The sequence below is a fragment of the Bufo gargarizans genome, chromosome 2 (assembly GCF_014858855.1).
Source record: "Bufo gargarizans isolate SCDJY-AF-19 chromosome 2, ASM1485885v1, whole genome shotgun sequence".
Lineage (NCBI taxonomy): Eukaryota > Metazoa > Chordata > Amphibia > Anura > Bufonidae > Bufo > Bufo gargarizans.
Window position 1 is genome coordinate 249,352,103 of NC_058081.1, and position 26,960 is coordinate 249,379,062.

Here is a 26,960-nt window from a genome sequence, read left to right on the forward strand (position 1 = left end):
GTATGCATCAGGATGTCTTCAGTTCAGTCCCTCTTACGGTATTTTGCTGCTGTATTATTTTCAGCCAAAATTGCCGGATTCGGTATTAATTTCCATTTAAATGTATCAATACCGTATCCGGTACCAAGTGTTCCGGAAAACCGTATCCGGTTTCCCGGTATGTGCATGCGCAGACCTTTAAATTTGTGAAAAAAATAAATTCCGGATCAGTTTTTCCATATGACACCGGAGAGACAGATCCGGTATTTCAATGCATTTGTCAGACGGATCCGTCTGACAAATAGTGTGAAAGTACCCTAATAAAAGCAAGGTTCAAATGCACCTATAGCCTTGTAAATATAAAAGTAATTATATAAACAGGGAGGATATTAGAGATGATGTGTAATTCAGTTTCTCCCATGAAAAGAACTTTAACTCCCAGTTTCCTCTGGTGAAGACTGAGTAGAATCAAAGGGGTCCTACCAATGTTTTTCCACCCCACACATCATCAGCTAGTCATTGGAGACCTAGAAAAAGAAAAGAGGCTAGTATTGTATTCCCTTACGTCCTACCAGCAGCACAGATGGGGTTAACTGCCCCTGTGGACTGGTAGGACCGGCGGAATTTTAATGAGCCCAAGAACCAATAAACGATCTTCAGCTCCCTGAAAAGGAGGAGATCACCCCCCAGCCCACTGTGTTTATTTCTGTCCTCTGGACAGGTGGACTGGCGTATCGCTCCCCCTCAGGGAGCTGAAGAGTGCTTAGGGGCTCTTAAGCTAAAGCATCGCTTTTTTCCTGCTTTCAGTGCCTTTATTTTAGGCCTGATCGCGGCGATTTTTTGTCGCTGGGGTACCGTCGGGGAAGGGGGTGTCCCCTCCCCTCTTCTTTCATCTCAGCATGCGGTGTCCCGTCTCTCCAACCGCATGGTTGCGGCGCTATGGGCGCCGCCATCTTCCGGAAGTGACGCGCACTGGGTGCGCTACGTCACTTCCGGTTTTCCGGAGCGATGCGGTGAGGTTGTAAAACTCACCATTTCTATTAACTGTCTCCTTATAAAAGACATCCTGGGACCCAGGATTAAATCTAGGGAGACATTTAGAAAAGCTGAGCCATTATAGGCTCTGTTATTGTGCTGGGCTAATTACGATCTAGGAACCGCCCAGGGGGCGGGGCTTCCTCCTTTAAAGCACCCAAGAGCCTGTCAGTCAGTGCTCTGGTTGCGTCGCTTTCACAAGTTAGCTCCAGAGTTCCCTGTGCCTTGAGATATTTCATATTGCTTGACTTGGGGTTTGTTGTTCCTCTTTTTCACAGCTCTAATTTCTTCTAGTGCTGGTGGGCCCCCTTAAGGTCTTGTTTCTCCACCTCCAGGTATTGTAGGTGTTATGACCTGTTTTTTTCTTTCCAATTACAGACTATGGCTTCCTCTAAGGATCCGGATCAGCGGAAGGCTGGGGCCAAGAGGACGCATTTGGCGTGTTACGAATGTAACACACCCTTAGATGACGGCTGTTCTTACTCCAGATGTGAGAATTGTCGCACGGCATCCATGGAACCCACGATGCAGAAGATGTTCCAGTGGACAAAAACATACATGGATGATTCCATTAAGGGAGTGGTACGGCTGCTTAATGAGAGGCTACCTGGTCCATCTCAGACTCCCATGGAGGTGGTCGCATCGGTCGAAAGACCTACCCCCTGTTCTGTGGGGTCTTCTTCCGAGGAAGAAGAATTTACTTCTTGCTTTTTCCCTCCAGAAAAGACGCAGAAGTTACTCAAGTCCATTAGGTCGGGGGACCAGGATGTTGACATGGGGGAGTCTTCCGATCCCGCCGGACGGACACAGCGTGTCTTTAGAGCGGATGAGACCCTCCTCTCTGTGATGCGCACAGAGTGGAGAAAGCCTGAGAAAGGTCCAGTACTCACCAGAAAATTCAAACTTATGTACCCGATGGCTAAACCCTTGGTGGAATCATGGGGTTCCATTCCCAAGGTGGACATGGCTATAGCCAAGTTGTCCCGGCGCACTCTAGTTCCTGCAGGCGATGGGTCTAGTCTGCAGGACCCTCTAGACCGGAGGGCAGAGTGCACCCTTAGAAGGAGTTACGCGGCGGCTGCTGCCTCCGCATCAACTTCAATTGCGGCCACGGAGGTAGCCGCCTATTTACGCTCCAGGCTCAACCAAATCCAGACGGACGTGGATCAGAGCGTGTCAAGAGATGACATCCTGGCAGCCTTCAAGTCAGCCAATCTGGCTATGGACTTTCTGGTCGATTCCACCCAGATGCAGTTGAAGCTGGCCGCCAAAACTATGGCCCTAGTTTCAGCTGCCCGCAGGCCACTTTGGCTGAAACCATGGATCGCTGACAACGCGTCCAAGTTCAACCTTTGTGGGCTCCCCTTCGAACCGGATAGGCTGTTCAGGTCCGAATTGGACAAGATAATGGAGGGGCTCTCCGATAAAAAGGGGAAGAGCCTCCCCCAGCAGCCCTTTCGGGGACGCCCCAGACAGGAGAAGAAGCGCGAAGGTCGTCCGGGACAGCAGTCTATGCGCAGAGATTGGGGGGGCCGTCTCGTAAATATTCAAGACGCTCCCGTAAACCCACCAGGGAGGCAAAACCCTCCTGACTATGGGCCTCCTCGAGGCTCTTGGATAAGCCCTGCTGCCCCTGCAGTGTCTCCTCTAGATTTTCCCGTACCCCTCCCCCAGATTCCCGTGGGGGGCCGTCTTACCCATTTCAAAGACTCTTGTAGCCGGTTGATTGCAGACCCCTGGGTCCAGGACATAGTTTTCGTCGGGTACCGGGTAGATCTCATCTCTCTCCCCCCAGAGAGATTCATCGCCACACGAAATTTCGGGTCTGCCAAACAAGTGGTCCTAGAATCCTACATTCAGGACTATATCTCCAAGGGAGCCCTAGAGGAGGTGCCGGCAGGGGAGAGGGGTCTAGGGATTTATTCACCAGTGTTCCTGGTTCCCAAAAGGACGGGAGATCTCCGGATGATTATCGACTTGAGATTTATCTATCGATTTATAAGAAAAACAAGGTTTCGCATGGAAACCATAAGGTCAGTCAGCCATATCCTCAACTCTGGGGACGTCATGGCCACTCTGGACCTCAAGGATGCGTACCTTCACATCCCGATCCATTCCGCATCCCGGAAACTCCTCAGGATCGCGGTCCAGATTTCAGGGGTCCGCAGGCACTTTCAGTTCGCCGCGCTTCCCTTCGGAATCTCTTCTGCCCCCCTTATCTTCACCAAGGTGGTGGTGTCGGTGGTGGCAGCCTTGAGACTTCAAGGACTGACCATTATTCCTTATCTGGACGATTGGCTTTTCAAAGCCTCTTCAGTTCCGGTCCTTACCCACCATCTTCAGATCGCAATCTCCTTTCTCCTCCGCCTGGGCTGGATTATCAACTGGCAGAAGTCGAATGTGAGCCCATCGACTTCAATCCATTATTTAGGATTCGTGGTCGACTCTATGGAGATGTCCCTCCGGTTGACTCTAGAAAGGAAAGTGCGGATTCAGGACCTGGCAAAGGTCCTTTATGTCCCTCGTCGAGTCTCTATCCGGACTCTCATGAAGATGCTGGGGCTCATGTCAGCGGCTGCGGACGCAGTCCCTTGGGCACTATGGCACCTCCGTCCTCTTTAGTCGGAGGTCTTACACTTATGGAACGGCAGCCCTGCGGGGCTAGATTCCCTGTGCTCCCTGTCCGGTCAAACCCGGTATTCCCTCAGATGGTGGTTTCGGCTACCAGCAGGGAAGTCTATGACCCAACCAGCTTGGGTCATATTGACTACAGACGCGTCCCTTGTAGGCTGGGGCGCTCACCTGGACGGATCCCCAATACAGGGATCTTGGTCCCCTCTGGAGCGGCGTCTTTCTTCCAATCTTCGCGAGATGCGAGCTATCCGGCTAGCCCTCCTTCACTTCGCCCCTCAGATTCGGGGCAAAGCAGTGAAAGTCCAGTCAGACAATATGACTGCGGTTCTCTATATAAACAAACAGGGAGGCACAAGGTCATTGCCCCTTCTATCAGAGATCGGGGTGATCCTTCGGTGGGCAGAGTTGAACCTTTCCCATTTACCTGCCGTTCATATTCGAGGCTCCCTCAATATGATAGCGGACCGCTTAAGTCGAGGTTTACCGACCATGGAGTGGTCTCTGCATCCGGAGATCTTCAGGCAGCTAGTTCACAGTTGGGGTATGCCAGAGGTGGATCTCATGGCAACCAGGTTCAACGCCAAGGTGCTGAGGTTCTGTTCCCTGTACAGGGAAGACAACCCCCTGGCGATAGATGCTCTGTCGATACCGTGGAGGTTCAGGCTGGCTTACATCTTCCCTCTGTTTTCCATGATACCGAGGGTATTGATGAAAATACGTCAGGATCAGGCCTCGGTAATAGCCATCATACCGTTTTGGCCCAGGAGATCCTGGTTTACCCAGCTCATTCAGATGAGTCGGGGACAATATTGGAGACTCCCCCCGGAGCAGACCCTGGTGTCGTGGGACACTCACCTCTGCCCAGATCTGCACAGGTTCAACCTGACAGCCTGGAGGTTGATCAGTCCCTTCCCAACATAGAAGGGCTTTCCGAGTCGGTCCTGAGAACGTTGTCGCATTCCCGAGCAGAGTCTACAAAGAAGGCCTACTCCAGGATCATGAGAATCTTCGTGGCATGGTGTGATTCCAAACAGGTGGCGTCCGCAGATCCGCCCCTTCCTGCGATACTACAATTCCTTCAAGATGGATTAGACAGAGGCCTATCTCCAGCTACCTTGAAGGTACAGATTTGTGCCATCTCGGCCTGTCTCAACAGGCCATATTCTCGGGACCCACTCATCAAACGCTTCCTGAAGGGAGCTGAGAGACTAAAGCCCACTATACTGAAACCTATTCCCCAGTGGGATCTTTCAGTAGTGCTCAGGGGGCTAGCATCTCCCCCCTTCGAGCCTTTGGAGGAGGTAGATTTCAAATTTTTAACTTTAAAGATGGTCTTTCTTCTGGCTATAGCTTCAGCCAAAAGAGTCTCTGAATTGCAGGCTTTCTCTGCAATTCATCCATACATCATCTTCCTACAGGATAGAGTGCTCCTGAAGTTTTTACCATACTTCAGACCTAAGGTGCCTACCTTTCAAAACATCAACCAGGTAATCTCTTTACCAGTTTTGTTTACAACCTCCTCCTCTGATACTCCAGCTAGAGACCCGCTGGATATTTCAAGATGCCTCCAGATCTATGTGGATAGATCCAGAGAGTTCAGAATAGATGAGAATCTCCTTATCCTGTTTGCCGGTAAGTCTAAAGGCCGTAAAGCGTCTAAAGCCACCATTAGTCGCTGGATCAAGGAGGCCATTAGGGAAGCCTTTGTCTCCCAATCCTTAGATCCTCCCGAGTTTGTGAGAGCCCATTCTACTACGGCGGTCTCCACCTCGGTTGCGGAAAGAAGCCTTCTCCCCTTAGAGCTGATCTGCAAGGCGGCCTCCTGGAGCTCTGAGTCAACCTACATCTCCCATTATAGGATAGATGCTAGGATGGCAGAGTTTTCGGCTTTTGGGCAGACTGTTCTTAGTTCTGCCAGGCATGAGGACCCTCCCTAGGGGATTCTTCTTGCTATCTCCCCATCTGTGCTGCTGGTAGGACGTAAGGGAATCGTTAATTTCTAACGATAATTTGTTTTCCCTTAGTCCTAACAGCAGCACACAAATATCCCACCCTAGATACATTATGCTTGTTATAAACACAGTGGGCTGGGGGGTGATCTCCTCCTTTTCAGGGAGCTGAAGATCGTTTATTGGTTCTTGGGCTCATTAAAATTCCGCCGGTCCTACCAGTCCACAGGGGCAGTTAACCCCATCTGTGCTGCTGTTAGGACTAAGGGAAAACAAATTATCGTTAGAAATTAACGATTTCCAGGCTCAACCTCTCACAAAATGTCCAAAGCTGTGCCTTCTTTTGGATTTGACTGTTTTTCATGTCTGTTAGATTTGTTACATACCAATGAGATTTATTACCAGACAAATCATAGGAGAACAAAGACACCGAAATAGACACCGAGGGATAAAAACATCCCTCGTCAATATGAACATGTAAGGCTTCGTTCACATCAGCGTTCAGCCTTTCTCTGTTATAGGGGCAGGAAAAACGGAAAGGACGGATTCTGCACATAACTGAGCCAAACGGAGCCTACGGACCCCTCACACTATAATGGGGTCCATTAGGTTTACGCTCAGAAGAGGATTTTTGAGCAGAGACAAAAGTAGTGCATACAGGATTTTTATCTCCGCTTCAAAAATCTTCCACTGGGCGGAAACCTAACGGACCCCATTAGTGTATGGTGGTCTATGGGGTTCGTTAGCTCCGTTCGGCTCAGTTATGTGCCGAATCCGTCCTTTCTGTTTTTCCTGCCCCTATAACTGAGTAGGAGAACGGAAGGGCTGAACGCTGATGTGAACGAAGCCTAACTCCATTTATATAGAAAAAGTATTATAGTGTATGTATATGTACCATAATCATTTTCTATGTGTACACCAGTAAAGAGAGACCTGCTCTATCGCCTAGGCTCCAGTATCCTGTAGGTGAGCCAGCAATGTAGAGTGTAATGTGGCAACCCTACTGGATATTGGTGACATGCCCATAGGTTTTTCGTAGGCCAAACATATGCAGTATACTGATTCTGGACTGTAATGAAAAACCCACCATCCTATTCCATACATCAAAATATCAAATACATATTGTTTATTTTTTTAAATTAATTTTAATCAAAGAAAGTCAATGCATACATTTTAACATATAGGCTTTATAGAGGAAAACATATGTTAACTATATGCTCCAGTCATGGTGTGTTATATTATTAGGCTTAATGTAGCATTTTTCATACATTTTTTAGGATGCTGTGTTAATGCAGTTTTGTGCCAATAAACTTGACAAGAAAGACTTTTTTGGAAAGTCTGACCCATTTCTAGTGTTTTACCGAAGCAATGAAGATGGAAGGTATGTCACTTATTAAGTATTATTGATTCTACTGCTTCTATTACTGCCATGTATCTAACTAATCATCACAGACTGTGTCTGTACAATTATATGTTCGTGGTGAGAGGCCGCCGGACTAAAAAGTCGGACATGCAGGAATTTTAGTCCGGCGGCAGTCAATGGAGATGGAGCAGCAGTCTGGCGGCACGACGAAATTGCGGCAGGACGGATCCGACAGGGTAAACAGCCTGTCGGATCCGTCCTGCCACTAGTGTGAAAGTAGCCTAATACGTTGCTTTAGGCATCTTATTCTTGTATAAAATACTTATGTATGTTTTTTTTTCATTTAAAATTCCCTTAGCTGCCACCTGCATCGATTCCATAAATCTGTAGTCATAGGAGAATATCTATAGAAAGTCAGATATTATAGTGAAACCCCTATGTAAGCAAGCCTAGTGCCAAAAAGGGTATTGCTTACCAATGGTGCCCTTGGTTTGTTGATCTGACACTAGACGTATGCACTGATATGAGAACCCGAGCACAACAGAGGGTCACGTTAAAGGCCCAGGAAAGATTACACAGTTAAAGGACATCTGTCTGCAGATTTGTACCTATGAAACTTGATGACCTTTTACATGTGCACTTGCCAGTTAAAGACATCTGTGTTGGTCCCATGTGCATATGTGCCCGCATGGCTGAGAGAGATTGTTTTATTACATGCACATGAGCCTCTAGGAGCAACGAAGGCATTGCCATTACACCTAGAAGCTCTGCTCTCTCTGCAACAGAAGTCAGGGCCAAGTGTGATTACGTTTACACTGTCTGGCCCTGTCAATCAAAGTGGAGAATGTGCGGCAGTTATAGAGAGAGCTGGGCACATATGAACATGGGACCAACACAGATGCCTTTAGCTGCCAAGTGTACATGTAACAGGTCAGCCAGTGTCATGGGTACAAATCTGCTGACAGATGCCCTTTTAAGAAGGGTTGTCTCACTACAGCAAATGGCATTTATTATGTAGTCAAAGTTAATGCAAGGCACTTTTTCCTATAAGGTGCAAGCACCGCCACCGCTCCTGGATTTGCAGGGTGGTCACAACCCCTGGAATTGAGCATTGTATAATGTGATGAAAAAATGAATCAGCAAAGGAGCCAATATGGACAATCACAGTATATTAGTAAGTGATTGCATTAATTTTGTCAGCTTAATAAATGCCATTTGCTGAAGTGAAACATCCTTATTTTCACGCTTTGGTTTTGTCACTCCCCGCCTTCCCAGAGCCATATCTTTTTTATTTTTCCATTCACATAGCCTTATGAGGGCTTGTTTTTTGCAGTACAAGTTGTACTTTCTAATGGCACTATTTAAAGGGAATGTGTCATCAGAAAATAACCTATTGTTTAAATCCTGTTTTTATGTTTAACATTTTGATTATATTTTTTATTTCCCATGTCAATATCTATATTTAAACAAAAAACATAAAATTCTGAAGTTTTCACTGTGGCTGCTAAGCCTAATACTAGGCGCCACTTCTTGGTCTGTACTGATCACTTTACTGCAGTTACCTGATTATCTAATTATCACCTCTGTGTATGGATAAGACAGGATCCGCCATTCACAATAGGTCCTTTCCACAGGTCACAGAACATTCCTAGAAAACTCTCCCATAGAGGTCAGTGAGGTCTCCTCCTGACCATTGTGTCCATGGCCCATGTGGCTGCTGTAAACCATTTTTTTTTTTTAAAGGGATTCTGTCACCAGTTTTAACCCCCTCCAGATACAAATATGGTTATGTTCAGGGAGCTTTACTGATTCCTAATGTGGTCTTATAAATGTAATCTGTAGAGTCATATTTTGCCTAAAAAACGGTATTACTAACCTGTCATTCATAAAAATAAGGTGCCCAAGGGGATGTAAATGGATCCAAGCTGCCGCCCGCACCCGCCGCCGTTCGTGCCCAGCGCCGCCTTTCCTGACCTCAGAGCCGCCTCATAATCCTGTGTGACGCCTCCGGCTCTCCCTCCCTGCCCCCTCCTTCTGCTCTAACATCTCGCGTGTGCGGCTTCATGGAGCGAGTGTGCAGGTCATCGGGAGGTTGAGCGAAGTGCCGGCGCATGCGCACTTCGCTCCATGAAGCCGAACTGAGAAGTCCGCATGGGTGCATCAGGCAGAGGCCGGTGCACACGCGCGAGATGTTAGAGCAGAAGGAGGGGGGAGGGAGGGAGAGCCGGAGGCGTCACACAGGATTATGAGGCGGCGCTGAGGTCAGGAAAGGCGGCGCTGGGCACGAAAGGCGGCGGGTGCGGGCGGCAGCTTGGATCCATTTACATCCCCTTGGGCACCTTATTTTTATGAATGACAGGTTAGTAATAGCGTTTTTTAGGCAAAATGACCCTACAGATTACATTTATAAGACCACATTAGGAATCAGTAAAGCTCCCTGAACATAACCATATTTTTATCTGGAGAGGGTTAAAACTGGTGACAGAATCCCTTTGCTGTGTAAATGCTGTTAATAACAGCTCAAGCAAGATGACAGCCCCCATAATTATGTTCAGGAAATAGAATAAAAAAATCTGCAATCAGAAAATTCAAACAGATTAGAAAAAAAAAGGATATGTGTTACTATCTGGTTTTAACTGTCAGAAAACAGTTTTGGTGACACATTTCCTTTAATATTGCATATGATGTAGTGGGGAGCTGGAAAAAAATTCAAATGGGGTGGAATTGGGAAAAAAACGCAATTCTGCCACATATTTTTGTAAGGCATTCCATTCATTCTGCAGGTCAGTTCAATTACAACGATACCACACTTGAAGGTTTTTTCCTAAGTTTTAATACTGAAAAAATAATAATTTGACCACAGCATCTGAGGGGTTAAATGTGCGCAATCAGTCTTATGGCTGATAACATACAAACGCCCCTTGCCTCTGATTTTTGAAACCGGTTATGGTGCCCGCTGCACTTATAGCGGAGGTCGCCAAGGGGTTAACTTGTGGAGGCAGTGCCCCCTTGTCTTTTGTAGGGATTTTCACCATATTTTTTGTACAGGTCATTTTTTTTTTTTTATTGAATTTATATAAGTTAATCTTGTTCCCCTTTAGGTGCCTCGTCTCAAGACGAAATATATTTAATTATTTTAATCTTTCCTCATAACTAAGGCCCTCTATGCCTGTTATCAGTTTAGTCTTTATTTGCCAGCTCCAGGGCATCCTTTCTATGTACTGGTTCCTAGAACTGAAATGCATATTCCAGATGAGGGTGCACAATTGCTTTGTAAAATGGTAATATTACATGCCTGTCCTGTGAGTCCATGCGTTTTTTAACATGTGACAATATTCTGCTAGTCTTGGAAGCAGATGGTTGACACTAAATACTGTTATTTAGCCCGTGATCTACAAGTACATCCAAATCCTTTTGTACAAGTGACATTCCCAGAGTTAGGCTGCATCCACACATCCGTTGTTTTGGTCCGCATCCGAGTCTCAGTTTTGGCGGCTTGGATGCAGACCCATTCACCTAATGGGGCCGCAAAAGATGCGGACAGCACTCCGTGTGCTGTCCGCATCCGTGGCTCCATTCCGTGGACCGCAAACAAAATATAACATGTCCTATTCTTGTCCGCGCTTTGCGGACAAGAATAAGCAGTTATATTAAAGGCTGTCCGTGACGTTCCGCAAATTGCGGAACGCACACTGACGCCATCCATGCAATTTGCGGAATGCAAAACACACAATTGTTGTGTTCATATAGCCTTACTATCACTAGGACATAAGATGCTTGTAAGTAAGCAAGGTGCATAATTTTAAATTTACCCATGTTGCACATATGAAGTGGATGTCCAAACACTCAAAGGGAGAATTTATCTTGAGGGCATGCTTTAAACTTATAAATTTGTCTCATTATTAAACTTAACACTTTTATCTAGAAAAACTACTGTAGTTTTGCTACTCAACCTTCGTACTGGAGTGAGATTGTAACTTTTTTGCAACTTCTTAAAAAAATCTCAGTGATAAATTTGGAGTAAAACTCTTTAAAGGGAACCTGTCACCGGTATTTTGGGTATAGAGCTGAGGACATGGGTTGCTAGATGGCCGCTAGTACATCCGCAATACCCAGTCCCCAAAGCTCTGTGTGCTTTTATTGAGTAAAAAAAACTATTTGATACATATGCAAATTAACATAAAAGAGTCATATCTTACTTGTGTGACCAGAGAAGAGTCATATTTTCAAGCTCTGACTCATCTCAAGTTAATTTGCATATGTATCAAATCGTTTTTTTTACATAATAAAAGCACACAGAGCTATGGGGACTGGGTATTGCAGATGTGCTAGTGGCGATCTAGCAATCCATGTCCTCAGCTCTATACCCAAAATCCTGGTGACAGGTTCCCTTTAACATAGCTAATCACACTCACTTTCCAACCCGTATGTCAAAACTGAAGTGAGTGGTGTAAAAATGAAAAAAGTCGCTAAATTGGTGAACAAGTAAGTCCAGAAAAGCCTTATTTAGCAACTTTTTGAAGGCAGAAATCAGGGCCAGAGTGTCCAAGTCAGCTTGAAGTTCATCAACATATTCCATAGTGTTATAGGTAATGGTTGTGGAACCACTCTGCCAACCAGCTAGTTTGACTTTGGACTATACCTAAGGGCTTTATTCTCCCCTGGTATTCACCCTTTCCCCGCTATGCAGGGATCTGGTCTTGGCTGCTGGCTACTACCTCTTGAAATAGTACCATTGTGATTGGCTGTTGACCCATGTGTATCAAAGACACAATTGAGTGGCACCAAGGGAAGGGAAGTACAAGTAGCCAGGACACCAGCAAAGGTCAGGGCTTGCAGAGTTTGTGCGCATCTGGGAAACAATCCAAAGGTCAGATCAGGTGGCACAGGATCAGTACGGTGAGCAGGCACAGGTCAGGAACCAGGAATCACGCAAACAGATAATAGCTCTTCTGCATGCTCTGACTAGCTAAAGCAGGGATCAGCGACCTTTGGCACTTTAGCTGCTGTGAAACTACAACTCCCAGCAAGAATACATGTTTGACTGCTCTTTTAACTCCCATAGAAGTGAATGAAGCATTCTGGGAGTTGTAGTTTCTGAAAATATGGAGAGAGATGTTAATTGCACAGGCAATGAAGTGAGGTCAGCAACACAGCTATACAGGAGCAGATAATTAGCAACTTGACACAGCCATGCAGCAGCTCTCAGAGCAAACCCTAGCACTGCTGAAGACAGAGATACAAAGAATACAAGTCTTAACTACGAAGGACAGGACAGCGGAAGCCATAAATCGCCATTGTAACATATAGACTGCATAATACTACATAGCTTGGTGTCATCTGCAAAAATAGAAACGGTGCTATTTTTCCCATCCTCCTCATGTTGCAGCATGATAATGCATGGCCCCATATTGAAAGGATCTGTACACAATTCCTGGAAGCGGAAAACATCCCATTTCTTGCTTAGCCAGCATACTCGCCGGACATGTCACCCATTGAGCATGTTTGGGATGCTCTGGATCGGCGTATACGATAGCGTGTTCAAGTTCCTACCAATATTCTGCAACTTTGTTTTGCCCCCCCAGTAAGGCAAAACTGTGCACATTCCAGAGTGGTCTTTTATTGTGGGCAGTCTAAGGCACACCTGTGCAATATTCATGCTGTCTAATGAGCACCTTGATATGCCACACCTGTGAGGTGGGATGGATTATCTCGGCAAAGGAGAAGTGCTCACTAACACAGATTTAGACAGATTTGTGAACAGTATTGGAGAGTAATGGGTCTTTTGTGTATGTAGGAGTTCAGCTCATGCAAAATGGGAAGAAAACTGAAAGTGTTGCGTTTTTATATTTTTGTTCAGTGTAGTAATGGACCCAGCCCTGAAACTTGGGGAACACCTCTTATAACCAGGATAACGTTAAAAAGATGAGGATTCTTTCTCGTCCAATTCAATGCAATTAATAGGGAATGGAAATCCTCCCCAAAAACGTGTTTGTATAATAATGCCTCCACAAGAAGTGAGTTTAACAATTTTAATGATTTTACTCTTTATTTCTCTTAGAGGCTTTTTAATGCTATTATTAGAATGGGATCCTTTTTTTGTAACTCAAAACATATTGCAGCCTATACAGTACATGTATTGTGGCGTGTGTGGTATATAGAGGATCTCTGCATGTATGGAGCTCACCTGCATAACGGAGAGACAGAGGGGTTTGTTTTATGTAGTTCACAAGGACTTCATAAATGACCTTTAATAAATTCACATTGATTTCACATCTTTTGCTCGATGTTATGGAATATACACGGTATCTATGTATTTCCTAATTAATGTCACCATAGCATTTACATGGTTTGTACTCTTGCTTCAGCAAAAACATTACAATGCAGTGCATCACTTTAAGGATCCATTCACACATCCGAGCATGTTTGGCGGATCCGCAAAACACGGACACAGACAACGTGCGTTCTGCATTTTGCCAGCACTAATAGAATATGCCTATTCTTGTGCAGACAAGAATAGGGCATGTTCTATTTTTTTCGGGAATGGAAATGCGGACCCGGAAGTGCGGCCCCATAGAAATGAATGGGTCTGCAATTCCGTTCCGCAAAATGCGGAACAGAATTGCAGACGTGTCAATGGGGCTGAAGTCCAACTCCTGTTTAATTCCAGAAAATACTGTAAATGTTTGTTTTCTCCCTGCAGCCAGATGATTAAGGATAATTTATGTGGTTTTATGCAGTCTATATTTTATCATTTATGCAGTCTACAGAAAATTAGAAATTAACAGTTTAAACAAAATCACACCTACTGGCAGGTGGATGGTTGTGGTTGTGATTGGAATTTTAGTATAAGTCATTTCCCATTAAACTAAAAAAATGGTTATTATTTTACTGCAAAGTGGCTTAAAGACTATAGGGGAAATGTATTAACCTTTGCGCATCAGAAAAGTGTTGTCAAAAAGTCACACATTGCCCTGTTGTGGTCCAACAAATTTGCTATAATTTATTCCAGAAAATGCCAAAAATTTTAACTAATATCTGCGCATAGCTTGCGTAGATTTGACTGCCAGCTACATGGAGGGTCAGAGAGGGCCAGAGTTGCACCCAGTGTCTAAATAAATTAGGTTCATGTCACTCCAGCGCAGAACTGTTTATTATGTGACATGTCTTGTTATGAGGCTAATATCTTTTTTTCCGTCAGCTTCACAATTTGCCACAAGACAGAAGTAGTAAAGAACACATTAAACCCGGTGTGGCAGGCTTTCAAGATTCCAGTTAGAGCGTTGTGCAATGGGGATTTTGACAGGTAAGAAATGTGAGATTTTCTGCCGTTTTTTACAATTTAGAGATTTCTGAGGCTATGTGAAGATGATCCCTGTGCTAGTAGCAATGGATTCATTAATAATTAAAAGAAATGGTTCAAGCCTGTCGGACTGTAATGACACCCAGGCAGGGCCTCTGGGCAAATCAATAAGATATATTCTAGTGAGACTTTGTTTGGGCGTCTGATATTTTAAAGGGAATGTGTCATCAGAAAATGACCTGCACAGGCAGAATAACAGTGAGAGATATCGCCGGTAGATAACAGATCCACCACCGTATATATTTGAATATATTTGTAAATATGAAAACATATACACTATGTCAGTTGCATGACCCAATATTCTTTACTATTACAGGGACATTAAAGGTCATCTGTCATTAGGTTTGTACCTATGAAGCTGGCTGACCTGTTACATGTATGCTTGGCAGCTGAAGGCACCTGTGTTGGTCCCATGTTCATATGTGCCTGCATTACTGAGAAATATTATGTTTTAATATATACAAATGAGCCTCTACGAGCAACTGGGGCGTTGCTGATACACTTTCTCTTTAACTGCCGCTCTCTGTCCACTTTGATTGATAGGGACAGACATGATGTTGCCTTCACTGCCTGGCCCTGTCAAAGTGCAGAGGGTGCAGCAGTTGCAGAGAGAGCTGAGCCTCTAGGTATAACAGCGAAACCCTAATTGCTCCTAGAGGCTCATTTTCATATATTAAAACATCATTTTTATCAGCAATGCGGGAACATATGAATATGGGACCAACACAGATGCCTTTAGCTGCCAAGCACACATGTAACAGGTCAGGCAGTTTGACAGGTACAAATCTGCTGACATGCCTTTTAATTAAATGTTTGCAGTAGTGTAGACCAACCAGTAATGCCTACACGTACAGAATAGTCCATACATTACCAATAAAATCGGCCACATAACATTCTCCATAGAGTAAGTACAGTCACAGCAGTGCACATTCAAATTTGGCAGTCATAGTGCTGTATAATAAAGTATAATACACACTGCCCTGAATGTAGACATCTTTTCCCATTCTTACGGTCTTTGTCAGAACCGGGGGCCTCTGTCAGTCAGAAGTAATGTACTGATCTTCTCTGTCAGGACACATCTGGTATTGTAGCACGGTCTCTGAACTCCAAGACTACCTTACTGAATTTGTTGGCACTTTTTTATAATAGTCATGACACCAACCACATATCCAACATATCCAGTTGTGTAATACTGGCAAAACATCAGATAACATACAGTATATCGCCATCCTGAAGGAGCCACTTGCTCTTCCCTCCAATTTCTGTTTTTGTATTTACTTAGTATCGTAATTCAAATATTTGTTTGCATTGTTTGTCTGAACAGCGCATAAGGATTGGGTGATTATACTTTAAAGGGAATGTGTCACCATGAAAATGCAATGTAATCTACAGTCAGCATGTTATAGAGCAGGAAAAGCTGAGCAGACTGATATATAGTTTTATGGGAAAAGATTCAGTAAACCTTGTATTTCAGTCATTTAAATTCCTGCTCATTCTGGGCTGTGAAGTCCAGGAGGCGGTCCTATCAGTGATTGACAGCTCTCTCTGTACACAGTCATAGAGGGAAGGCTGTCAGTCACTGATAAGACCACCTCCGAAGCCCAGAATGAGCAGGAATTTAAATAAATTCAAGTTATACTGAATATTTTCACATAAAACTATATATCTGATCAGCTCCTCCTGCTCTATAACAAGCTGACTGCAGATTATTTAGCATTTTCATGGTGACAGGTTCCCTTTAAGGGTCATTGTAATTAGTATTGGATTATTGTTTGTTCTTATATGAGCACTGACAATTTTGAATATTGGGGTATTTCTGGTACATATTGTATTCCGTAGGGGAGGGAAGAAGCTTAGGGATGGCACCTATCATGGTCACTGTCCTGCAATAGATTATTATAGCACTATGAGCTTTTTAGTATTTTTTAACTAATACCCTGTGTGTATTTTCTAATAACCATTATCATTTTTATTATTCTAGTTCTGTATTATCTCATGTTTTGCTTCTGTTACACACTATTGGATACGTTGAAGTTATTTATGGTAGCCATATTGAGCAGTGCCGGCTAGTTATTAGCTAATTATAGTAATTACAGTTGTAGGCGCTTTAAAGGTCTGCAACACCATGTGGTTCAATAGTTACATCATGGCCACCCTGGCTATATATCCATACTGGACACATCACTTCAGTAGCTACTACAGAATAAGAAGAAAACATATTAAAATAGTTTTTATAGTAGCATATACATTGGGTACTCTCAAACCTTTTATGTTCTGATGCTCATTGGAATACTGTCCCTTATGTAATAAATCTGCATTTGTTCTCTGTTGACAGAACAATTAAAGTGGAAGTCTATGACTGGGATAGAGATGGAAGGTATAGTATTTGCATATGTTTTTGTCATTCATTTGTGTGATGGGAAATTTCTAGAAAGTATGGAAATTTGCATCACACTTTCAACTGTCAGTTTAAAATGCAGAACATTTCACGTATTTATTACACAGACCAACAAAAAAAAAAAAAACTCTTATGTACTCCATATATCACCATTTTATTATTTTATATCCAAAAATGGACAAGATAAAACATGGTCTCGTTCTAAACTTTTCAGGGGAATGTAATAACATTCAGTATAAGAAGATGCTAGATTTCCCTATTGACAAGAACACATTAAAAACAAATGGGAGGCTTTTGACCAAAACCTAAAATAAAACCACTGTTGCCGAAAGTAGGTGTTTACTCACTCTACTTGGGAGGGGGGACCATCAGGGGAGCACGTAGCCTATGTTGCTCACCTCCCATTCCAGGGTCACCAGAAATTGTAATCCTACAGGAGGCTAGTGAATTAGGGAAACCACACCTTTTTAGGATAGCTTTTTTTCACTCATTTTGGGGAGTACAATTTCCCCTTCATCAATATTAGGAACAATATGAAGCAATACAACTTAAGAACATTTACTTTAAATGCAGGGGTCCTGCCACCACAATCCATCAGGTTCGTCATTAGTGTCAATGGGAGGGCCGAGAGACTGCCCAAAGAAAGACCAATACTCGAGTAATGCTTCTCACCCAACCGGAAGTGATGTAAAAGGAAATTATGAAAAACCGCGTCTCACCAGCCATTCTCCCCACCATTAGCCTGGGACTGGATGTTAAGAGATCCTACAGACATTGTCACGGGGGAGATTTATCAAAACTGGTTCAAAGGAAAACTAGCTTAGTTGTCCACAGCAACCAGTCAGATTCCACATTTCATTTTTCAGAGCCCCTTTGGAAAATTAAAGGTGGAGTCTGATTGGTTTCTATGGGCAACCAAGTTAGTTTTCCTTTGCAAAAGTTTTCATAAATCTCCCCGACTCTCTTTTACCTGTCCCCCTACTTCTTGTTCACATACAGTATATTTGTTAGGTAGACAATAAGTGGGGCATGTATGGATGTGACCATATTTACAGGCTCAAACCACAAATACAGCAGCTGCCCGCATGACCACTGAAATCATGATGGTCTACAGAGATTGCATGGCAAGGCTGTTATCATTCAAAGTGAATGAGCGGCTGTGCTGTACTTTACAAGGCCGTGCTACACTGCCACTGTGTGCGTTATGGTGTTCATGTTGGAGGCTGCTGTATGTACACATAATTTGTTTTTGGCCCCACTTACGTGATCTTATTTTTGGTCCTCATCTGATCCACATTTTTTCGCACCCATTCATTTCAAGGGACCACAAGAAATGCAGGCAGCACACCGTTTGCTGTCCACATCTGTATGCCTGCCCATAATCCCGTAAAAAAGATGTTCTATTCTTGTCCATTTTGCGGATGCAACACGGATGTCACATGGACTGCAAAATGCATACAGGCGTGTGGATATACCCCGAGGCTTCTTTCACACTTGCGCTTTTGCCTGATCCTGAAACGCTTTCATTTCTAATAATACAACCGTCTGCATCCGTTATGAACGGATCCAGTTGTATTATCATTAAAATAGCAATGACGGATCCGGCATGACCATTATTAAAAGTCAATGGGGAGCAATTACGTTTTCTATTGTGTTTGCTCTCTGATATGGGAACACAACCAAATGGAACAGAATGCATTTTGGAGCATTCTGTTCTGTTCAGTTACATTTTGTCCCCATTGACAATGAATATGGACAAAACGGAAGCGGTTTTATCCAGTATTGAGATCCTCTTCCGGATGTCAATACCGGAAACATTAAACGCAAGTGTGAAAGTCACTGATAGCTGTACATGGGATAGATGTTACCATTGATTGATAGCATTCTTTGTGTAGGTGTGTATACAGAAATAGTTGTCAGTCATTGCTAGTTGTACACGGGGAGGTGTTATCAGGGATTTTTTAGTATTCTCTGTGTAAGTGTGTATACATAGATAGCTGTCAGTCACTGATAGTTGTACACAGGAGCAATCTTAAGTATAGAAAGAGAGATATAAATGTATAAATTAAAGGTTTTGCTGAATCTTTTCCCACAAAACTATATATGAATCTGCTCAGATCCTCCTCCTACACTATAACATACTGCCTACAGATTGCGCTGCAATTTGTGGCGACAGGTTCTATTTAACCCGTTTCTGCACTTCACTATACATTAACCACACACAGACATAAAGTACTTCTCGCACAGTACTATAAATGGATGGCAAAGGGATGGAGCTGGACACAAGTACTCTGTCTATGCAATCAGCAGCATATGTATATTACAGCCAAAAATAGGAAAATGGCAGCACTCCAAAATAAAAATAAAAAGTGTCCTTGTATTCACCAAACTTTCACATTTCTGCTTTCTGTTTGTACTATTTCTCTACGTTGATAAGCTCAGTCCACTACAAAGTAGATAGGGCTATCTGCTTATTGCGCTGGAGCTATTGCCAAACAGCTGATTGGTTCCAGTCTGATAACATATACCCCTGCCGATCAGTTGTTATTTAGATAACCCAACATAATTGCAGACATTTAACCCTCAGATACCATGGTCAATTGTGACCGCCTCAGATGCTGTGACCACAGCATCTGAGGAGGAGCCATCCGTTCACTGTGGCAGCCTTAGTTCCTCTAAAGCAGGGGTGCACAACCTGCGGGCCGCATGCGGCCCCCAGGGCCATGGTTTGCGGCCCCCGCCCTGCTGGGTAGAAACACAGCTGATCCTGCAATCAGCTGTGTTTCTGCACAGAGCGCCGCACAGCAGACGGATCACAGGTTTTGTTCCTCTACTGTAGCAGGAGCAGAAAGGGTCCCTGGCTATTAGTGAGAGCGGGGAAACCGAGGAGAAGACAGAAACGCTTTATTAGCGCTTCTGCCTTCTCCTCTATGAGCACTCTGCAGTGTGGACCCAGCGATCATGTGATCGCTGGGTGTCTCAGGAACAGAGGAGTGCTGCCCTGGTACAAAGCCTCCGCAGCAGGATGGTTTCCCTGTAACTGGGGCTCCTTTGGATGCTCCAGTTACAGTGGTAATAGTACAAAAAAAGTCACTTATTGTCTCCCAGTGACCTCTTGGGGACAAATTATGTGGTAAAAATATATAAAAAAAAGTTTAAAAAATTATTTTAAAAAAAGGTGAAAACTAAATAAATTAAAAAATTTAATAAAAAGGAAAAAGTGCTTAATAAAAGAGTGTTCACTGTTCCACCACAGTCTTTTTATGAAAAAGTGCAAAATTCAAAAAAAGTGACAGTGTGCCCCAAAGTCTTTTTATGACCTCTTGGGGGACATATTATGTAGCAGAAATATATTAAGTTAAAAAAAAGATACATAAAAGAAAAAACACCCACACCAATCAAAGCCGTCACCATTACCGCCCCATTCACGTGAAACTTTTCATATTATATAGCAAAACGGCCTACAGAAAATAGAGAACTAATTATAATAATTTATTTTGGTGTCAGTTTGCATATTTAAAGAATAAGGAGCTATAGTTTGAAAAAAATATACTTTTTAAAAGCGTTTTGTACAGTTCCCCCCCAAATAAAAATTGCTGCAAAAATTATTTTGGTAGCCAAACAAATAAGATAGTTACAACCATTTAAACCACCACGCGCGCTAAATCACAAAAAAATGTTTGGTCCTTAAGGCCTTTTCGGGCCTGGTCATTCAAGCGTTAACCAATAGGCGCCTTCCCCACTAGCAAGGTAATGTGCTTACTGGTTACTGCAGGGCGCCTATAACTGGATTGGCAGGAGATGGTAGTAACCAGTGAGCTCCGTCCTCTGCAGTGAAGGAAAATGCTGATTTATAAATAGGAGGCAGGATGGAAGGAAATGTCACTTTTCTGGTAAAAAATGATTTTTGAAAAGTTTCTGCAGCATGGCCACTGAAATCGAAAATTCATAATTACCTGCTCCACTCCGCTCTGGTCCTCTGCACTGCCCCCGCTGCCTCCATCTTCCGGTTCCTGCTCTGTTTACACCTGTCAGTGCATGGCCATGGTCACTTGCACGGCTCCAGTCAATGATTGGCTTCAGCAGTGACACGCTGCTTGTGGCCAGTCATTGTCTGGAGTGGTGTATGACCATGTCCATGCACTGCCAGTTGTAAACTGCGGAGGCAATTCGAAGAACCAGAGAGGCGGGGAGCAAGTAAGTATAACTCTTCGGTTTCAGGGGTTATGCTGCAGCACGATATTTGGGACAATTACTGGGAACAAGTGTTCATAAGGAGCGCTCATATCTTATATCTGGCCAGTATGATCGTGCAGCTGATCAGTCGATAAACAAGGAATTGCTTATTTGTCGGCTGATTTGCATATTTTATCAGGATGAAAGATGTCCGATTATCTGCAGCACGACTGTGGCAGTGATCGCTCCTCCCCAGTCACTTTGCACTGGCTTGTGTAATAGGCAGATGAGTGCCGATCAACATTATTTTATTTGCGGCCCCTTGAAATACAGCGATGTGACAATGCGGCCCCCAGACCAAAAAAGGTTGTGCACCCCTGCTCTAAAGGATCCAAGGCTGCTACAGCTATATGTAGACATTGTCTGTTCCAGGGCTCTAAAGGAACATAGCTCAACTCCCATAGACTGCAAAGATAATTCATTTTTCCCTTTAAAATACAGTATCCATCTTTGAGAAGATCTAAAGAATGACTATTTTAAAACAGCATTTTTTTACCTATTTGGGTCAGTAATTTATCTTGTAGATTTATCTTAATGAAACCTATCAATCTAATACAAGAACATAAATAACTATGTACAAGAAAGATGAACAGCTGTTTACTCTACAGAGTTGGCATCTTTTCTTACATATGAAGATTTAAAACCTGCTAAGCAAAATATTTTCATCCCTCTGCAACAACTACACGTTTGTATCATGCCATATTACATGTTTGCTTGTTCATTAGATATTAAAGTGAGGTTTCACTGTTGGGTATCTTCTATATGGAGTTTTATGGAGAAGTGACATGTGTGCCACAGCCTGATCCATCCATCAGACCTTTAGTGATTTAATAGTTATGTGTCCTGTAAATGAGCAAACAATGAAATAGTAGTTGAGACTATAATTCATTGTAATAATATTCTAATTTGTATTTTATTTTGGTAATTTTAGCCTTTTGATGCTTGGGTATCCTGCACAATGTGTACTCTTCTGACATACGTGAATAAGCCTTGAATGATAAAATAAAAATTTTAAAAAATCACATCCATATCCATTGATTTTTATTTTTTTATTTCAATACTTTTATTAATTTTCCAATATTTAAATATATACTTTATAACAAAGATGTATCAAATTCTGGTAGATTCTATAAAGGAGAAGCAGGTATTGTAGCCATGGCATGAGAGATATTCATGTATTTTCTAAATGATAATACCTAGCACATTGCTAAAATGCCACCAAGTATTTATAGTGAGATTGTGGTTTCATGTGACTTGTCAGGATAAGCTGCCATGTGTGTACACTAGTTCTGGCCATTACATGACTTGTATCCTGTATTTATCACTAGTTTCCCCCCCTGCAGGATCCATCTGTAATGCTCAGTTTCCGTAAGTTACTGGATGGAGGCTAGCTGTTATAATGTTTACCATAGATTGTATATGGAGTAAACAGGAGAGCCTGCACACCCTCATAACCAGCAGCAGTAATGGAGGACATTATACAGCACTAAAATAATAAAGTAAAGCACTTTGCATGGTCCATGTGTCCCTGTGTGCCTCTGTCTCTCCCCAGCAGCTCTCCCTTCTCTTCCCTCCTCAGACTTGTATGGGCTAAAAGGGGGAGGAAATCTCATAATTCCAATAAGAAGTAGTTCTCATTGGGGGGAAAGAGAAACATGGAGTCCGGAAAAATACCAGAGAGCAGTCAAGTTCGCCATCCACAGGGGCTGTATAATGGGACATCCCCTCCTATGGATGATACTTACCCGGCACCCGCGTCCCTCCGCATCTCTGCATGGTCACTGCTGCTTCTCCCCGTCGCGCAGATCAAAACATCCAGCAACAGGACCAGAGCAGCCAATAGCAGTCTGTGACTGTGACCAGCCTCCTTAGCGTCACCCGCGATGATAGGGAGGCTAGTTTTTGTCGAGGCCTGCTATTGGCTGCTTCCACCGCCACCCCCTTCCTTCGCCAGATATTTTGATTTGTGCAACTGGGCTATGCAGCAGTGGCTGTGCAGAGATCTGGAGGGATGAAGGTGCTGGGGACCGAATAAATATAATCTATAGGAGGGGCCCAGGCATTGTGGGGGTATTTGAACTATTGGATAACCCCTTTAAGGTCCCCTTAGCACCACAGTTCGTCTAACAGATCTCTGGGTGGGAAGGAAAAATACATTGCAACTTGGCTGTGGGAAAATACCATCCGTAACATGTTTTAACAATTACCTCCAGATAATTGGTACATTGAATTGTTTTATACAGTATAGATCCAGAGGTATATCCACAGCCAAGTCTTCCTCCCATCCAACCATAGGAGTCATTTTAGTGATCAGTTTTTCTTATTTTAAGATATTATGAAATCCTGAAATTCAATTTTTGCAGGCAAAAGACCTATTGAGTAGGCAGAGTACCTGCGGGTCCACTGTATATTGCCCCAACCCCCGTGGAAGCAGAAAATCTCATATCTGCAAAAAAAAATTGTAAATACTCCAACATTTTTTGCCCTCATTTCTACAATTTCCTTATGAAAAAAGAAATGTAAACGACCATTACTCTGTAACAATCATAAGTGTTTTTGCAAACTTTGTATACAAAAATGCTTAAAACATGTTTGTAGCTAAAAGTCTGATCAAATCAGAGCATTAGAAAAACAATATCGGCAGTAATAAGTAAGAGCTACTGGACTTGTAGTTTTTTTTTTCTTTCTTTAAGACGTGTCGCTAGTCCTCCAACCAACTTCCTCAATTAGAACTGAGATGTCTTCAAGAAAGTAATACAAGTCCAGTTGCTCTGGCTTATTACTACTGATATACCATGACCTTGTTGAATAAGAACCTTCACAGCCATTAGACAAATAACATCTTCTAAATATAAGTTCCAAGATGTGCAGAGCTCGTACATACTCCTTATGCTGTAGTATACATGAAAATATTGCCACAGAATTTCAATATGAAACAGACCAAAAATCCAGCAGATTTAAAAAAGTAACCCCTTATACAAATGGGATTATTCACCTTGAAAATGTTTGCCCCTGCGCCCTGACTCCTTGTAATTCTTAAAACAGAAAACAGTATACTGTCTTATACTATACAGTTTGTGTTTATGTTGTTTGGAGATTTTGACATGTTACATTTAATAATTGCTACTTACTTATTACTTACCATTCAGCAAATACATTATTGGGCTTCCTATGCACAGATATTTCCATTATGTGCAAATTGTGTTTTGTTTCTTGCCTTTAGTGCATTCATTCCCATTTTTTCAGTATGTGGTTGTTTTAGAAACAGTTGTCCACCATTGAAAGGGTTGTCCAGGATTTTCATATTAATGACCTATTCTCAGGATAGGCTGTCAATATCTGATTGGCAGGGGTACAACACCCTGCAACTCCGGCACAAATCAGCTGCTTCAAAGTTTTCCGGAATCGGATGTCTGCGCTGGTGCTACATAGATTCTTCCATTTTGAAGTGGATGCAAGTTGTAACTATGGTGCTGCTCCCATTCACAGTACTGCAGTAGAGTTGTGTAGTTCTGCTGCTGGAGGTACTGAGGATAGGCCATCGGTATTAAAATCCCGGACAACCCCTTTAAAGGAACATTGTGATAAAAATTGTTTTTATGTTAACATCTTTGTGAATATGCTAAGCATTTTTATTTGCAAAAAAGCAGGTGGATGTTTTTTGGATATAATTCCATGTAATCTGCTTCCTGTTCTGGCTCTTTAACTTCCATTTAATAATGGATCAAAGCATTCCGGATATGATACAAACGTTAATTTTATTGACGTGATTCAAAGGCAAAACCAAGTCAAGTATCACTGTTCCCAGCTCTGATTACTATACTGCTTCTTCTACTCCTTGGCAAAGGTGTTTGAAAAATGTCATTGCTATACTAAAATGGCACACGTTGTTTTGCCTTTGAATCAAGTCAATAAAATTCACCTTTGTATCATATCCGGAGTGCTATGGTCCATTTCTAGATGTTACATGGGCTGGCTACGCACCCATCAATAACAGTCCCACTGAATCACATGAGTTCTAAATTCCTCTATTGTTTGGACTTTTAAGCACAGCAAACAGCTTTACTTGACCATTTACTCCGACCAGAGAGGAAAGGGGAGGAGTGACTCAGTACTCGGTCTACTGTTTTATACAACAATGGATTTTATATATATATATATATATATATATATATGTGTATATAGTTTTATCTCACTTTGCTGACCGGTACAGAAGGACCATATGTATGTGTATATATATATATATATATATATATACATATACACACACACACACACACTTTTATCAAACTGGTGTGAAGTAGAACTGGTTTAGTTGCCCATAGCAACCAATCAGATTCCACCTTTTATTTTTTACAGCTCCTTTGGAAAATGAGAGGTAGAATCTGGTTGGTTGCTATGGGCAACTAAGCTAGTTCTAATTTACACCAGTTTGATAAATCTCACTCACTCCCTCTCTCTCTCTCTCTCTCTCTCTATATATATATATATATATTAAGATATATATATATATATATATATATGTGTGTGTGTGTATAAAGTTCTAGAAGGGATCACAGCACTCCAACCACAATACTGGAAAACCGTTGATTTATTCTGAAGTGTCCATAAACATGCGAATAAACCAACGGTTTTCCAAAATTGTGGTTGGAGCGCTGTGATCCCTTCTAGAACTTATTCCTTTGACTCAAAAGAAAAACTAATATTTAAAAAAGAAATCTACGGATATTGAGATTCAAAAATATCTCTTTCAGATGGAAGTGTCCTTTTAAGTAATGTGTATTTCTGCATCATTGTCTTTATTTTCTTAGCCATGATTACATTGGAGAATTCTCAACAAGCTACAGAGAGTTGTCTAGAGGACAGTCACAGTTCAATGTATATGAGGTGAGTTGTAAAAATTATATGACTGTGTGAAAGGTAAGGTTTATAAAACATAGTCATTTGTCAGTTAGTTTCTCTTGTCAAAATGGCCAATATGGATCTAAAATACTGTGGGTGTTAGTTTATATAAGGAAATGGACTGTACGGTATGTTTTATAATACTTTAAATTAAATCAATGGCATCTATGAATGATGTTAGGCTGGGTTAACATCACTTTTATAGAAGTATATATAACTTGGAAAAAAGCATAGTTTGCGGTAAAGGCCGCCGGACTAAAAATTCGGACATGCAGGACTTTTAGTCCGGCGGCCTTTTGCCGTGCTGCGCCGGATCTTCTCCCCCGTCCCCATTATAGTCAATGGGGACAGAGCGGCGGCACTGCGAAATAGCGGAAGGACGGATTCGACAGGGTGAACAGTCTGTCGGATCCGTCCTGCCGCAAGTGTGAAAGTAGCCTTATGGGAAGGGAAGGAAATACAGGATGGCCTCAAGTACATGGCAGACATCATCACAGGAATTGCAGCAGAGGTCTTTTTAGGAAGATGCTAAAATATAGGCACCAAGAAATAGGGTTGCTTAGGGCTGAATACAGACATCAGACAGGTAAAATTAACTGAAAATAAAGTTTCATGAATATCTTTCCTTCAGCATCACATATGCTAGGAATTTCATTTTTGGTAGTGAAATGGCAGTTACACTTTAAAATTGTTGATTTACGTGTATATTTGGCTTCTACAGCTTCTATATTTCAAAAGTACATAACATCTGTAAAAAGCTCTTCTATGATAAATCTATCAGTTCAATAATCTTAGAAAATCAATCAAGAGAGGTCAGACAGGGACTGGAGAACGGACATCAGACAAGCTCTCATAATGGATTTATTACAGAACAAATTGTCCAAAACAAAACCTATTATGAACATGTTTTTTTAGCCCACCATGTATATCAATAGGTAAAAATGTCTCACAATGTGCCAGTAGCCTTTAAGTTAAATACAAAAACTAAACTTGTGAATAATTTTTTTTCATAGCATACAAATCCAAGAAATGCACAATTAAAAAAATAGCAATAAAATGTATGTGAAGTGTGCTTCATTTTATTACCAGATTCTTACACCA

At 42.5% G+C, this 26,960-nt stretch overlaps 1 protein-coding gene across 1 annotated transcript in view; it reads left to right on the forward strand.

The window, feature by feature from the left end:
* CPNE8 (copine 8) overlaps positions 1-26,960 on the forward strand; it is a 269,455-nt gene that overhangs the window by 184,852 nt on the left and 57,643 nt on the right. Inside the window, exons 8-11 of the mRNA XM_044280216.1 lie at positions 6,875-6,978; positions 14,162-14,266; positions 16,659-16,700; positions 25,769-25,844. Of these exons, the coding sequence (XP_044136151.1) occupies positions 6,875-6,978; positions 14,162-14,266; positions 16,659-16,700; positions 25,769-25,844 (327 nt within the window). The remainder of the gene's footprint in view (positions 1-6,874; positions 6,979-14,161; positions 14,267-16,658; positions 16,701-25,768; positions 25,845-26,960) is intronic.